The 16786-nt window shown below is 39.5% G+C and overlaps 1 protein-coding gene across 13 annotated transcripts in view; it reads left to right on the top strand.

Annotated features, from left to right (window-relative positions):
• The window catches only part of EPM2A (EPM2A glucan phosphatase, laforin), a 49002-nt gene extending 32553 nt beyond the window's left edge, over nt 1–16449 (top strand). For 10 of the 13 annotated variants that reach the window (XM_056342541.1, XM_056342539.1, XM_056342544.1 and 7 more), the window contains 2 exons: nt 5064–5305; nt 6743–8682. In XM_056342541.1, the coding sequence (XP_056198516.1) occupies nt 5064–5305; nt 6743–7023 (523 nt within the window). In that variant the 3' untranslated portion in view covers nt 7024–8682. Of the gene's footprint in view, nt 1–5063; nt 5306–6742; nt 8683–9310; nt 9644–16223 lie in introns of those variants that run through there. The other 3 variants (XR_008822465.1, XR_008822464.1, XM_056342536.1) reach the window with 3 other exon arrangements.
• Nucleotides 16450–16786: the final 337 nt, after the last annotated feature.

Genomic DNA, 16786 nt, shown 5'->3' with positions numbered 1-16786 from the left:
TGCAGACAACTGAAGTGAATTGTGAGCTTTAATGTCAGGCTACATCTTGATACGGTGTTGAAGGGTGAATCAATCCATCACTTCTCATTTAAAATAATACACTGGGCCTTGGTCAAAAATATTACCGAAATAAACAAATGACATGGTTGATGGATCACTCTGTTGCCAATAACCAATGAGAAATGCTTTAGTATTTGTCCTTCGTTTGGCAAAGTCCTCTTTCTTGATTAAAACTGGCAAGTATAGGGAAAAAGGACTTCTGAAATATTGCACCTGATAGATGTTCTGATGAAATGTGTTCCCCAAAGGCTTGAATCCTACCCTTTTCCATAAGAGCTGTGACTCCTTAGAAAGGCTGACTGATTTTAGGAGAGACTGTAAGATGCCTGCTTCTAGCACACTGATGATTGACCAGATCTAGAAACAGTACCTGAGTCATCCCAGCTCACAGCTCAACTTTTTCAGGAAATTTGAATTCGGTGCCAGTTTGCCTTAAATCATTATCAACAAAAGTAACACAGGAACTGCTTAAGAAGCAGCATAGACATCTGTGTCAGGGAGGAGGAGCTGACTGCCCCATGCAGTAACTGGTACCTTCCCCTAGGGCAGGTCGCACTCCCTGTGAGTCAGATCCCTACAGCTACAATTGCTGGGTTGGTTTTGTACTGTCTGTGGAGATCTTAGAGCAAAAGGTGCAGTGTACTACGCTTTGGGGACGTTTCCTCTAGCCTGAAAATTACAGTTAGCATCATTAAAAAAAAGATTAGAATGCTAATCTTTCATTGCCTCAGACTCATTTTCTTCTTAAGGATGGGAAGACTATTTGCATATGCATTGATTAAACTGAATGCATTTGTTGTTTCAGATACATTCATATGAATTGTTACAATTTAATCTAGGCTGTGCAGGGTCCTGAGGGGAAGCAACCAAGTGCAATATATACCTGCATCATTAAAAAGAATTTAAGCGTGATGACAGCTGGAAAATAACGGTACAAATGATTTCAGGGTGTTCCATATTTATTCCCTGGTGATGATAAATTGTTGTTGGTTTTCTCAGCTTACAAGACAAAAGGTGAGTTTTTCATGTCAGCCTTCAGCTTGGGCTCTGTAAGTCAAGTAAACTCAGCAGACACCTGCCTAACATTAAGCCCTTGTTACCACAAATTTAAGCTTCTTGGATTTATTCATCCGTTTAATCCCCAGAAGTCCCCCTTCAGGTAGGTAAACATTATCTCCATGTTACTGATGGAGAACTGAAGTGTAGGGCAGGCTGGAAGTAACTTTACAGAAAGTAGCTTTAAAGAAAGGGCTTTTAGACAAGCTACAAGTCTTAATCTCAGAAGTTAGCTGAATATTTTTGATGTTACTTTAGGTGATTTGTTCATGGATAAACTGTCTCTGACTGAATTGACCATGTCTTCTGGGACCAAGCATGGTTTACAAACCTTAGTAACACAGGGAGTTAACAGGCGCAATGACAAAGTGCCACTTTTATATTAAAACAGAACTCTTAAGTAGATTTTTGTTAAAAAACCATCCTGTTGTGATATTTCGGGAATGTGACAAGGGTTAACGGCTGAAGAGCTTATAGGTTTATTGATCACACATAATCTCTAAATGTTTTTTAAACTGTACGTAATCTGCCACTGGAAAACAGCTGCATGTGAGCTGGAAAGCAGCAGCTGTTGGAGAGCTCAGAGTACTATTGCAAGGCAATTGAGAGGGGAAAGTAAAAGAGGTCTCTTTCCCCTGCCAAATACTCTTGTGGCTAAAATCCAGCTATCTACTGAAGCACAGTGGCAACTTAAACAAGAAAGGTCACACTGGAAAAGGAAAACTAAAAGTCATAGGGGGAGAGATGTAAAAATGAAATTACCACATTCTTGCTTTGTTTAATATGCACTTCTTCCTGATCCTCAGCGTAATTAAACCCTCAGTAGGGCTATCAAAAATCATTACATAAAATATATCTGCTAAACTCTCCATCACTTTCTGTATTGGCACATGCACTCACCCTTTCGTTCTTTCCTTCTGATGTCAGACAAACTCAAGGTATGAACCAGATAAAACCAAACTGAAATACAGGTACTATGCAGTAGTATTATCCCAGAATTTTTACATAAATTAGCCTGTTTTCTGCATGGACTGTTCTCCTGGTAAAAGAGTGGTTAAACGTTGTGCAGAAAGACCAGGAATTTATAGTTATTTGGGGATGGGTGAATAAGGGGCTTAAAGACCAAGGTCAAGGCTGCATGTTGCTACTTTCAATAGCTAAACTCTAGGACCTGATAAAAAAAATAATTTGCAAGAATTAGTTATCTTAAATACGTTGTTTTGATCATTCTCTGAATGCCACCACTAGTTTGGTTAATTACAGGGAAAGACAGTCATAAAAACTTGGTAAACCCATCAGATTGTTTAATAATGCAATTATTATTTGCAGTACAGGAGGTCCTGTCATGGACAAGCCCCTTTAGGCTGCAAGAACAAAATAAACAAATGGTCTATATCCCAGTGGTCTTGCAGATAGTGCAGCTGTGATGTTCACCCACTAAATAATCATTGAGGAAAAAATTACAACACATTGATTTTTCTGTAAGCAAGAATACTACCCAGAATTTTACTTATCTCAGGAATGCTTTAGTTGCTCCTGAAGAATCTCAGGAATGCTTTACTTGCTCCTGATTCAATCAAATGCTAGAAAACATGCTTTTGCTCTCCTGTCAAGGTAACTTATTGTATTAGATGTTTCCCAAAATATCAAGAGAATTACATATGTATGAGTCTCCAGGAAAGCCTTTGAAGGAAGGATACTAATGTTCTTGTTCTTGAAAGAATATTCTAATATTGTCGCAAAGTATTAGTGATATTGCCATTTTTCATTCCCGGCTATGGAGTTTTGTGGGCATTGCTCATATCCAGCCATTTGTCAGCGTTTGTTAGGGCACTTTAACTTAAATGTGCCACCTTGAAATGCAGTAATCACTGGGGGGTGGGGTGGGGGGGTGGTGGTGGTCCTGTGGCTGAAGCCTGACAGCCGTTGCTCTTTCAGGTTAGGATGGGGTGTGGGGTTGGCACAGTGAACCAGTTGTTGCAGTGCACCTTCACTAACCCCTCTGGTCAGTGGGAATGCTCGATTTGGTTTTGCTGGATTTTGGGCAATTTTGAGAAGGTCCCTTTCTGTACCAGTGTGTGGGATTGTGTCTTGAACATAATGGTTGTACATAATTGTGCTTTATTGCATTTCCTTCAGGTTGCTGCTGAATCCACTCTTGACTGAGTCTTGATATTTCTTAATATATGACTTGAATTTAAGTAGTAGCTTAAGAAATCCAGAGCCTGTGTATTAGAATGTCTTTCTTTCTGTGTCTTCTCTCCTTCATAAAGGTAGTGTTCAGGAGTGTGAGAAAAGTGACAAAGGAAATGACTTCAAGGTGTAAATCTGAATTTCTGAAATTTTGGGTTAAAGCTTGCTTGCTACTCAGGAGCAAATGCATATTCTATTAGCAGTGGGCAATAATTCTGTGAATAATAACGTGAAGCAATAACTAAGTTATATGTCTTCAAATGATCTCACTATTGAAACACAGTCAAAATGGTTATTTGCTGTGTAATATTGTCTAAATTGGACTCAGTTACTATATACTGAGATTGAGTGTGTTGTCTCACTGAAGCAGGGTCTGTTAAGGCCAAAGAATGTGTGTGTGTGGCTAGTAAGTAACTTACTGTGGATGCAGCTGAAATACGGGAAACAGCAATAATAATTGCTTCCTGGATTTTAATTTTTCTTCTTGACAATGTTTCAGTAGTAACATAGCAGAGTTTAATCATTGTCAATTATAGGTCTTAATTAAAAGCTAGTAAGCACTTATTACTGAGATAGTGGAATGGAAATAGCTACCTGATGATTTAAGGGCTGTTTGTAGGAGTAAGTGCTCCTGAATAAACGTAAAACTTTTCTCCTGAGATTAAAATCGGAAAAGACCATAAGAAATACATGGCAGACATTTCATTTTTGAGGATCTTGCTTTTGTTGTAGATTGGCTTAAATTTTTTTGCAGTTAATAATATTTGCAAAGTTGTATGTTCAACTGCAGGAGTATTTTGTATAGTTTGTGGATTGCATGTGTAAAATAGAAGTTTATGCAAACAAAATTAATGTAAATAGATCACTAATAATTTGTTCGTGTAAATAATCCATTGTAGATATCATCAGTTTAATTACATATGCAGATTAAAAATCCTCATTTGAAGACAAGCTTCTGAATATTCAATTTATATTTATGTTAAAATCTGTTGAGACTTACAGTAGTTTTATAATTAACAATGGGAGAACCATAAAAGTCTTGACGTTTTATTTTGTTAAGTACCAGAAATATGGATGTTTATCCATCCTACACATACCTTTCAAGTTTTCTTGCAAAATTTCTCGTTCTTCAGGCCTTGAGGGAAGCTAGATATGTATTGTAATTCTGCATTTGCTTCCCACTAGACTCCACAAGAGCAGACAAAAATGAGCAGAAAATTAGTCATTCATTTTTGTGTTTCCTCACAGAAGGGCAGTTTAAGTTGGTTTGGTTTTTTTTAGTCTACTATCCTCATTATAGAGATCGCTACAAAGCTGGAAGAGTTCTATCTGTTTGACTCATTACTAAAGTGAGTGAGTTCTGGATCATGTGAATCTTTTAGAACTCCTTTTTTTCATGCAAATTGCTTGAATCTTCAGAGTTTTCTTATTCTAACCTGTGATGTTACTAAGCCTCTACTGCAAGCTTAATGATGGATGCCTTGGAGACCTGTGCTACTAATTATGCTCAGAATTTTTTTCTCAGACCGTCTAGCTCTTTGCAGTACCTTAGGAACTTGATCCCCAGCATCAAACATTACCAGCTCAGCTGTAATGAAATAAGAAACTGCTTACTGCATGGCATGAAAAAGCTGCACTTAGCAGTGTTTGTGCGATGATGCTAACCAGGTTTGGGGCTGGAATGCCGCTGAACTTGGCAGTTTCCTTGTTAAGATATTTCAGTCAATTCCACTGCAATGTTTTCTCAATACTAGAATTCTGCCAAACATCTGGCTGGGAAGTTGCCCTCGGCAGCTGGAGCATGTGACTGTCAAGCTGAAGCACGAGCTGGGTGTTACCGCTGTGATGAACTTCCAGACCGAATGGGACATTGTTCAGAATTCCTGGGGCTGCAACCGCTACCCGGAACCCATGAGCCCTGAAGTCCTTATGAAACTGTATAAAGAGGAAGGGCTTGCCTATGTCTGGATGCCAACCCCAGACATGAGCACTGAAGGTAATGCTCAGACCACTCTTGCAGTAAATTAGTAGTAAAAAAACCTCTGAGTTACTGATCCGCTACTTGCTTGGCTGGTTTGGGGTTTTTTGTGCGTAAATTTTGTGTAAAAACATAGCTAACACAAGGTATAATGTCTCTGTGTGTTGACTCTAACGAATTGTTCATATTTTCTTGTAGGCAGAGAGGCCATCTAAGGTACTTCGTGTCTGGCAAGATATGTGTATTTGAATTTAAAGCTGTCCAACATTGATAACTGCTTGACTGCTTTTGCTTTCAGCCTGAATTCAGCCCATCTAATGAAAATATGTTGTGTAGGTAGAAGACAGCAAGCCTGCACAGCAGGACAGCTTGCCATCCTTGCTGGTTAAAAATGGAGAGACAGTACTGTATGTCTGTCTCTGCTCTTCCCTTCCCCCAACAAACAGCTTTTCTTTAACTGTAGTATTCCAGTCTGATGCATCTCTATGGAGTAATTTATGTAATTATTTGTAACTAATTCAGAATATCCATAGCACCTGTTGTTGTAAAATAATTATTTTTAATTTTTCATTTTTCTGTTGGAATGCTCAGTTCAAAATCCTATTTCCAACCAGTAGATTAGAGAGTGTGTGTGTTTTCAAGTGAGTTGCTTACCAGCAGAAGAGCGTGCTCTTTCAGTAGGGTGAAATACTGCTGCCACAAATAGAAAATTGTCATATCAGTAATAAGACATCAGGGAAGACAGGAGATCTTAAAACAGGGATTTGAAGGGTCTTAATGTCAGTGCTCATCTGTGCCACGAGGAAGAGTAAGGCTCTGATGTTTGCAGCTTCAGTTCCTGGGAAGAAGTTCCCGTAACAGGGAGAAAGGCATCAGGAAATATGTTTATTCATCCCTTTGGGAGTGAGAAAAACTATAAACCTATTCTGTGTTGTTTAACCATGTGCTAAGTACACAATTAAATCATAACAGTATTAAGTAGCACAGGGAAATATTCTTCTGCTCTCCCTCCCTCACTTACTATTGACATAATGGCCTTCATTACAGTGTTTTGGAAAGCAGCGGTACGTAGGTAACGTCAAAAACCTCTGGTACTTAAAAACATTTCATTTTTGGTTTGCTAACTTTAATGCCATGCAAGATGTGCTGTTTGATGTAATTTGCTGCGTTGTCTCAGTCCCTGTGAAAACAAATATGCCACACACATCCGGTGTTAATCAGAATGTATATTTAGAGAAGAATTAGGGCATTTTACAGATTTTGTGTGATCTGAATCTATGTTGCAAGAAAAAACAAAGTTAGAGTAAAAAGTCATTAAAAAAACCAACCAACCAACCCCAGAATGTGTTGAGTTTGCCATTATGATTCATAGTTCATCAGGCTGTGCAGACATAATCTCAACTGTAAACCTGGCTTTCTGAAATGCAAATGAATGTGCCTTGTTTATAACCTTAGGAAGAATACAGATGTTGCCACAAGCTGTCTGCCTCTTGCACGGGCTACTGGAGAACGGACACACTGTCTATGTTCATTGCAACGCTGGTGTTGGCAGGTCTACGGCTGCTGTCAGTGGCTGGCTGAAGTACGTGATGGGATGGAGCCTGCGGAAAGTGCAGTACTTCTTGGCTTCCCGGAGACCGGCTGTCTACATAGACGAGGAAGCTCTGAATCGTGCTGAAGATGATTTCTACCAGAAATTTGGGCATCTTCGTTCCTCATGCAAAATACAAGAGTAGAAAAGCAGAAGAGGAAAAGGAAGGTGAAGAGGAATCCTTACATTTGAACCCCAAGGACTTAGAAATCATGAGTCAGACGCCCGCCTCTCCTCTTCAGTTTATAAACTCCTCGTAGAAGTCGTGAGAATTTTGTTTCAAAATTGCCTTTGAGGGTTTTTTTATTTGCTTTCTTTAAGCTGATATGATTTATTTTTTCAAGCCTTTTGTTGTAAGTATGAGACCTAGAAACTCTGCAAAGGGAAACAAGATTTTCTTTTAACTGCTTGCCTACAGGACCTGAGTTTTCAGGGTAGGCCTAAGACTTGAGATGAAATGGTTAGACTTAGCAATATTCAGTGTCAAGAAAGAAAAGGCATTTTCACAAAAATGGATACAAAGGTTGACTGGATTAAGGTTCAGGCTAGGATGGAGCTGATCATCGTCAAAGCTGCTCAGTTATTTTAGGTGGGAGCGTACATTATTGAAGTCTTCTCTAGTAATTTGGTAGACAAGTGGTATTGATGAGAAAAACCAGAAAGAAACTGATTTCTCAACTCAGTTTCTTAAACAAAAAGCTAATGTTTAATGCAGTGAACTAAAATTTGCTCTCTTTGCCTATCTAGTTAATGTTAAATATTAGACGTTAGAGCTATGTCCTGTTGTGACATCGGGGTTATGCTAGGATGTAGCATGGGGAGAGGAAACAGCTCCACTTACTGCAGTATTACTGTTTTACAGGGAAGGACTACTATTTATTCATTATCCTAGGCTGTGAGACCTCTAAGTCAAAGATACATTTTGTTCTTCTAGTCCGTGCAGTGCTGTAGGGTGGGCTCCCTAGGTGCCAAGTCAATCTAAGCCGTAACCACTGGGCTACAACAGGACCTATAGGAACTGTGTGATAAGCCTCTGCACATGCCTGGCACCACAGCCTCTGTGTTGCTGACCTAGATTAATTTCTTCACTATAGCAAAAGTCTCTCCTTGTGCAAGCACTGTGTGGGTGTTCACAGATGCTAGATTTCACTGACTGAAGCTAATGCTGGGCTGTCTCTGGAATGAATGAAGCCAATACATTCATCTACAGAAGGAAAGGGCAACTCTGAGGAGGGTTTCTCAGGAGCTTACCCTCAGCAGGCTAATGTTGGCTTTGTGGGTGATCCTTAGTGTTTTCTGGTGCTGCTTAGTCCCTTAGCTGAACTAAGCAGTGGCACCAACAGCTTCCAGCCCTGCTCAGGTAAAACCAGTCTGCTGTGGGTTCAGCCCAAGAGAGAAGGGAGAGCAAGAGTTTACTAAGGAACAGAGGATGAAGGATGCATAAACATTAAGAAATCTAATTTCTATAGGCTTATTCTTCAGTGAAAACTCTTTTTTTTTTCCAGCCAACTTGTTCCTCTAAAGACCTAGTCAGTGCCAGAGTAGTTTAGTTGATATATATTGATTATCTGAACGCTTAATGGAGAAACTAGTAGGTATGAACTGTTTATGGAGAATGTCCAGAATAATATAATACATTTTATTTATCCTATACTTCAATCATCTTCAAAAGGAAAAACATTTATTTAAGTTATATGTGTGGTTTTGATCATGACTTTGTTTCTGACTTTTTTGAAATAACACTGCTGTTTAGAAAATGGATGAGAAGAGTTCTCTATTAAATAAAAACATAATGACAATCCCAGCAGCCCATTTTGTCATATATCTTTGGCTCCCAATTTCATGAGTAGCAAAACAGATCATGACCGATATTTCTATATAGAGGTGGGATCAGCCACTTTAATGGTAGCAGCCCATTTCTTATCTGCTGTACTGTGTCAGTTTTGATGGACTGTTGAGGATGAAATCTCAAAGAACAACACAGCAAAGACGTGTGGATGATATGGCATCTCTGGGACCTCTGAAGACAAAAAAAGGGTTTCTTCTCCTGGCTTGATGCAGAGAGCAGAGGGAGCGTGTCAGTGCTGCTGCCTGGCTGTCGGGCTTTCATGCGAATGTCCAGAGCTGCAGGCTGGCTGCCCAGGAGTCACCTTGTTTTGACTGAGTTTGAAGTAAAAATGGTGAGGTTTTGCTACTGTGTGACTCTCAAAATCAAGTGCTGAGAGGAGGGTGATGGCCTAAGAAGTAGAGAGTAGAACCTGCTTAGGTTTTACATTTCTGTTGAGATATATTTGGAAACCCCATGCTTAAAACGTGTTTCCAAGCATCCCCGACAGACAGTCCTTTTCATCAGATGCAATTTGTAATTTATGTCGGAAGAAGTACTTGTGGGTTTGATTCTTGTTTCATAGCTAACTATATTTCTCTTTTAGGTCTCTTGGGACTGAACAGTGTAACATGGCACAAACAAGTTTACAACTAAGTAAGTATAGCTACGCCTTATCAGCTATTTCCTAATTCTGATTTTATCCACAGTGGAAGCAGACTGGTGCTTCGTTTGTAGGGTGGAATTCAAATGATACAGAAACCACAGATTCAAGAAGTCTCTAGCAAGGGGTTGTTGATTCATTGCTTATTGTCATTTCAGTTTGCTTGTCTGCTGAAGTGTTGGGGGACTATATGATATACAGATTGCGTTAGCTGGTGAAGTGCATGAAAACTACTTGCCAACGTCACGATAATAAAGAATGCAAAGAGCTCCTATGGCTTGCAGTCCCTTTGTACCTATTTGTAGCATAATTTTTTCCCCTCATTGCCTCCTTACTGCGTTCCTCATTGAAAACAACCATGTCAAGTAACATTAATTCAAAGCCTTGTCTGTTGAATGTAACTAGGAATTTTAATGCTAGAGACATCACTGCAAGAGGCTACAGCAACAGAAAAAGCAATCATATAAAAATACTCTATTTCTCAAACTCTATAATTATGTGATAAATCTGCATCTAGGGATTATCTATTAGAATTCCAATTTGTAATATGTTCTTATGCTGATTGGATCGTTAGCTCTTTCCACAGACTAGCCTCTTGATGCAATTTGGATGAAAGGACGAAGACAGTCAATTGTTTATGTACTTGTATATGTCCTTGCTGCTTTAGTCATTAAGTGCTACAAAATTTAGAGAACAACTCCTATGGAAAGATTTAGAAACAGATAAACAGTAATGGTTATTCTAAAGTGGGGTCAAGAAGCCAAACTAATACACACACAAAAATAGGAACCAGGTACAAATATTTTGATAATTCATCAATGAAAACCATCAGTTGGGGAAAATGGTTTTCTGCTGGCATGAGCATCAGTATTCTCTGCCCCATTACAGCCAGGTTTTTACCTCTGTTGAATTAAAGTAAGTAGAATTTGCTGTGTGAAATGGGAACATTTATAACTCTAGGTGCTTGGAGTACCTCAATGTCATTATTAGGCCAAACAATAGTATATATGCTTTCCTAGGGCAACATACATGAAGGAGCTAAGCAATCACTCTTACAAGTGATTTTGTAACAAACATAGCCCCTTGAGGGATGGCTCAGGCTTTGAATTATATAGTTTCATGAATATTTTTCCTCTTGACATCAGAAAAATGCTAATGAGAATCTTCTGCGTGACTTTTTTAGGTAGGCAGTGCAGCCTGGTGAAAGGAGACTGGGCTGGCTGGCACGACTGTTGAATTCCTTCCTTTCTCCCTTACTCCTTCCTTGTAATTTCACACTTTGCACTTTGGTCCCTTTGGTGCTTGTCTGCTCTAGTTGCTTAGGTTGTAAGTTTATGGTCTTCCCTCTCTGTACAGCAGCAAGCACAGTGAAGCTCTGGCTGCAGGTATTATACCAGAGCATACTCTGGAGCATTTGGAAGGTCTCACACCTGGCAACTGAATTGTGTGTGCTGTACAAAAACATGTGCAAAACAGTGCCTCTGCTCTGGAGCGGAATTAAAATTTGAGACTCCTAGCCAAGCCCTCTTGGGCAAAGATAAAGGAAAAAAGATAGGCTGTAGGTTGTGCAGGAGCAGGTAATAAAATCTGTATTTAAAACGAGAATGCAAAAAATCAGGCTTACTCTGTTACCTGCTATGGTGCCGTCTTTGAGTTCTAAGTTATAAAACTCACTGACTGTACTGGTCTGTAATTGAGAAAAAATATCTGATTTGAAGTAGTCAAAGACATTTATCTGATTTGAAGTAGTCAAAGATATTTGCCATATTACCCTGTTGCTGCTTTTATTCTTCATCATTAAATTGCAGTGAGAGGTTTCAAACCAATGATAAAGTTAAAAGAGAAATAGTACGATTCTTAAAAAAAGATACACTGGGACTGTGCAACAGAAAACTATGAAACTATGAAGAAATATTTAGAAGGATAACTACCGCAAAAGCATATATTTGGCAAGCAAGCCCTACCTTCTTGAAGGATAATGAGCATCAGGCTGCCCTTAGCTAAAATGGAATTGGATTAACGTAGCAAAGGATGGGATATAGATGACTGTCTCCAATTCTGTTTACATTCTCAGTGGTAAATCAACACCTCTGCAGCTATTTTGCTGGAAAAAATTGTGTTTTATTTTCTACATGTATATAGCTTAAAGGGAAAAGGGGTGCTCTGAGGGAGCAGACTTTGGAACAGTGGAAGTATAAAGGAATTAATCTTTTTTCTGTTGCTCAGCAACATGACATCACCAACAGCAAGGCCAAACCATATGACTTCATAAATGATCTTCTTCCTAAATTAACAGAGGAAAGCAATTTTTTCAAGGGCAATGACATTATCATGTACTAGCATCATTGCATGGTTGTGATACAAGCAACGAAAATACCCGTTGTTGGCCCTTCAGTTATGCCAACAGTGAACCTGTAGGGTGTTCATTCTTAATTAGGCGTGTTTTCCTCCGCCCTTCCACCTCAAGATCCTTCATTCCAGTCTTGACTGATTTACAGATGGTTTTGCAGCTAAAAATTGCCATATTTGTAAAGATGAGTAATAAGTATTTTATTAAACATTTTTTACATATCAAGGCTTGCCTGAGAGTAAGGAAGTAAGACCTGTTACACCCTGTAAGCCAAGGATGGTGACACTGTGAACCTTAGCCCTATATAATTCAACTGCTTTGTGCTTAAACATGTTGTCTTATTTCAGAGATTGAATTTATAAAGGTTGCAAGATGATGTCTGTGATTTGATAATTACTTCAATGCTGATGTTGTTATCTTTACATCAAGGGAAAATAGAAGGCCTGTTTATTCATGAGCTGGTAAAATATTAAATGATATCTCATTCTTGATTTAGATGGTGTGAGGAAAAAGCGTAAAATGATGCCAAGAAAAAAATTCTAATGCTGGGTGGCTTTCTATGGTCTTTACTTTAATGTCTTTATAACAAAATTTATTTTGTGGTAATGCAGTTTCAGCAGGGAAATAACTAACGGTCAGGCCATCGTCCAAGGGTAGCAGCCATAGCTAAGCTGGGCAGCCAGGCCAAAGTCACTGCAACAAATCAAATGCTGAAAATGAATCCAGTCTTCAAAAATTCAATAAAATACATAAACACAGACATTAAGAAATGAATATAAAATTTGTGTTTGGAAAAAAGGCAAATATAAATGAAGTATAATCCTGACCAATGTCAAAGGGAAAAAAATATTTTGTAGTGGGATAGCAAACACCACAACTCACTTGAAAACATATTTGATGTGTTAGATAGAACTATAGCTGGTATTTAAAGTTCATTAACCAGTCTTTAACTGGGTACCACTTAAACTGTCTAGTCTTAAAATGCAGTTACAATATTTATCTGTATAAAGAAAGAAATGTGGAAGGGTAAGCTCTCAAGGACACAGACCAGTTGGATGTCCTCTCTTAGAGGCGTGTACTCAAGCTGGTGAAGCTTTATAAGCCCAAAAGTGGTTGCTGGGGCACTGCGGTTTGGCAGTCAGATAAATCCCTTACGTAGAGGTACGTTGTTCTGAAATAGGATCAATAAGGCCATGCTTTAGAAGAACTAATGGGAAGGGCATCTCTTAAAATATGCTTAAATGGTAGCTTCAGATGGAAGTTTAAACAAACATATGTCTTGATGGAGTCTTTCTCTTCAGATGTGTTGCTGGAACAGTAAAGCCTCTTAGAGGTCTTTTGCCCTGCAACACCTGTGCTTACAGTCAGAGCACCAGAATGGGAAATTGTAACTGTGAGTAGCAGTGGTCCTGACGCCAGTTAAGACTGCAGGTGAAATGGATTATTTAATCTCTATACTTGAGTTACTCTGTTTCTTAACATGACACAAAGGATGCTTAACCTCAGTTCCCTAGCAAGAACTGAATGGGACAACTGCTGTTCTCAGTGCCTCCATTCACAGTGGCTGTGTGGATGCCTGTGAGCACTTGAACAGACACTATTTCAAGTAAGTCCATGTTTTATATGGTCTCTTCCACTGGGATATTTAAATTTTACTGGGAGTTACTTGTCCATGTCCCCAACATACTTTCCTGGCATGTGAGTATGGCAGTTTGGTGGCACTCATAGGCAACACAGGGTCTAGAAATAAGAACCAGGACTCTGATCTGGCTTTCTTCCCAACTGGGGTATCTTACTCACCTGGAATAAGGATGCCATCATCTTCCATCAGACTTTCTGTAGTTTTCTTGGTGCCTTACACACATTTTCCATCCAAGTGCCCTCTTCAGAGAATAATGAAAGCAACCATGATAGGCTGTTCTCAGCACTGAAAATCTCATTTACAGTGTGGTTGTAGGCTCGTTTCTTTGTTTTTGTTTGTTGTTTTTATTGTTATTGTGTTTTGTTGTTTTTGGTTTGGTTTTTTTTTTTTTATTTAACCTGATTTAGGTAATGAACAACGGGCAACTAAAATAGAAAGTGGTGCTCTGAATTTTTGCCATCTTCCACTCTTCCTAATTGGTAAAATAAATGCATTGTTCTGCAGTAATTTTCATGCAAAGGAACACAAAACATTCCATAAGGCAATAACTAGATATACTAGACCACCAAAGAAAGACTTAGAAGCAGGAGTAGGAAAAGACATGAAATGCAGACAGGAGTGGTCTGCTGAGATGAGGCAGAGCAGGTGGCCAGGTGGCCTTCCAACCAGTGGTCTCATGTCACGAGGAAAGAAGCAGAGGAGAAAGTGAGGGCTTGCAGCACAGGCTGAGGACAGGGAGGGGAGTCAGTCCAGGCAGAGCTGTGTGAACCAAGAGCAGCTGGGGAATAGCCAGGAACTGGGGGAAGGGCTCAGAGATGCGGGGTGAGCAGGGCTTGCTTGCTGCGGGCAGCGGTGCCGCCGCTGCAGTCACATTGTCACTTGTTTCAGGGAAATATCTCATTCAGCAGTTAGCAGACACAAGCATGGGGGCTGAGGAAATGCGACAGTGAGACACAAATACATCTCGGCACCCAGAGATCACCAAAAGCACACAATATCCACAGGAACAGCAAAGCCTGGCAAGCTATTTAACAAAATCTGCCAAGATCATTATTTTTGAGAGGAAAAAATTTGATTAGGTCTCTCTTGATTGCTGGGAACATGACTTGAGTACACTTTGGAAAATGCTGAGCTCTGCCATTTGTGTATTTCTGCTTATGGAACTGAAATCAATAACTTAATTTTAGCTGTAAACATAGTTTTATTTTGCTTTCCTTAATAGCAGTCATTTCAAGGTGTCTTTCAGTAGCACCCTGATTTAAAAAGAAAAAAAACAAACCCCGAAAGAATCATATCAGACATTGATATAAATGATATGTATCTAGGGTAATTTCTGTGCTTTTAATGATGCTCATACTGTTTATTGGGGTATTACTGAGCTCAGAATGTGCAGTTACCTTCTTTTTACTCAATTACTGTCTTACATTCCAGACTAAAACACAAACTTGAGTAGTACACAAAATGTGAAAAATAGCTAGGTTTGGAACTGTTTCTGAAACTGTTATGTTTTTGCGCTGCTGTGAAGGTCCAGGGTTCACCATGTCAAATTTGTTTTAAAACCCCCACAAGAATAAAACAAACGTTGAAAAGAAATGCAGTAGTTACCAGAATGTTTATTTTCCTATTACCTGCTTTTCATTTGACAGGGCTGGAAAAAAAAAATAATTGGAAAAAGTTGTTAAAGTCAAACAGAAGACATGCTTATGCACATCAGCATACCTTTCCTCCCTTTTTTTAGCAGTGGGTTCAGGCAGAGCGTCTGCTGATTCTCCTCCTGTGCTCTGAAAGGCTCTGCTCAGGGGACATCTCCTTTAGATAGAAACTGATCTATCAAAGCACTTACCGCTTGTGGAAATTTAAGTACAAGAATAGTCCTGGGGATTTCAAGTTGAAAACTTCACACTTGGTGCCTAAGTGCTTTGTTGCATTCGCCACCTTGATTTTTGATGAGATGAATTCTAAATTGGTGCCTTGCTGCAACCAAAATGCCCCCAGCAAATGCCATGGATTGAGAGTCTTTAGAAAAGATGAGGACACTTGCTTGCTACATGACTGTGGCTCAGACAAGATGTGTAAGGTGGTGAAGTGAAATCACTTTGTTTTTCAAGGGAATGGGTGATAATAGGTGTTGGAACATCATTACAAATACAATATCTGTGTTGTGCATAATGCCAGCAGAGTGATCTAAGAATTTATGTTCATGTGCCACATGCCTGCCTGAAAAAGAAATAAATGGAGAGCAAGCCTACCAAGGATCAGAGTTTTCAAGACTGCAGATTAAAAGAATGAATGCTTATGTGTCAGATACATATGGAAACGCAAATGTGCTCTGCAGTGTCTTGGAAGAGCCTGTGCTTTTTAGCAATATTTCTGTTGTGTTATGCATGAATGTGATTTTCTCTAGTCTGTACACATTTCTCTAGTCTGTTTACTCTTGTACTTTTCCACTTGCTTTCTGCTCCTGCTTCTCCTCCCATTTGAAACAGACTCAAATACTACAGAAATTTGGAGGAAAATGCTTTGACTTATGGAATTTTTATTCTCTGTAGGCTTCCTTACCCTATTTTGGTAACTGCTTGTTCCAGACCTGCAAAACACCAGAGCAATAGTGTACCTACTTCAGTGCCACAGCTCGCTCTTTTCACCTGTTCTTTCATGGTTTTTGAAGATGGTGGAGAGAAGCATAGAACCGTGTAATCATTCTGCATGGCTCTGGATCACCTCCAAGAGATGTGCAGAAATCAAAGCAGAGAGACAGATAGAAATCTCATTGCTGAAGACTCTGAAAACTACAGCTGAGCATGATATTTCCACCAGTCCTTCCAGACATCATTTGAACTAAGGTGTTGGTTTTTCCTACATAGGTTGTTACTCAGAAAATCCTTGTGCATTTTCTTCTCCTTCAGTGAAGAGGGCTGGTCTTGAAGAACACTTGGCAACTTGCAATGGTTGTGAATGGTCTTTTGGTCTCTTTGGTACACAAACACTACCAAATTCTGATGTGTGCCTTGGACGGAGCCATTTGGAGCTGCACACTTGATATCAGAGCTACAGCAGTTTCCTGTGAATAGATCTCTGCTTATTTTTATATTTTTCTGTATCTAATTCTTTCATTGCCTAAGTTTTGGCACAGGTGTGTAGAAACTGTTCACTCAGTACCATTAGTTATCATTTGCGTCTGCTCATGGCCTGTATGTAATACAATTCCTTCAGCCAGTGTCCCCGCCTGTTGCCGACGGCAGTTCTGTGACCCGCAGTGCCTCAGCTGGGCAGGAGCAGATTGCCCCAGTTGCTGACAAGTAGGGGTGTAAGTTGGTGTTGCAAAAGGAGTGGTAGGTCAGGTCGTTTAAAGAATTACCACCGAAGATGTTACGTGAAATGGATTTAATATGTTGAAGCGTGACTACACAGGTTTTGATGGCAAGAT

This window comes from Falco biarmicus, chromosome 6, assembly GCF_023638135.1.
Source record: "Falco biarmicus isolate bFalBia1 chromosome 6, bFalBia1.pri, whole genome shotgun sequence".
NCBI lineage: Eukaryota > Metazoa > Chordata > Aves > Falconiformes > Falconidae > Falco > Falco biarmicus.
The sequence above is the reverse complement of the archived record's forward strand: the minus strand, read 5'-3'. Positions and strand labels throughout refer to the sequence as shown.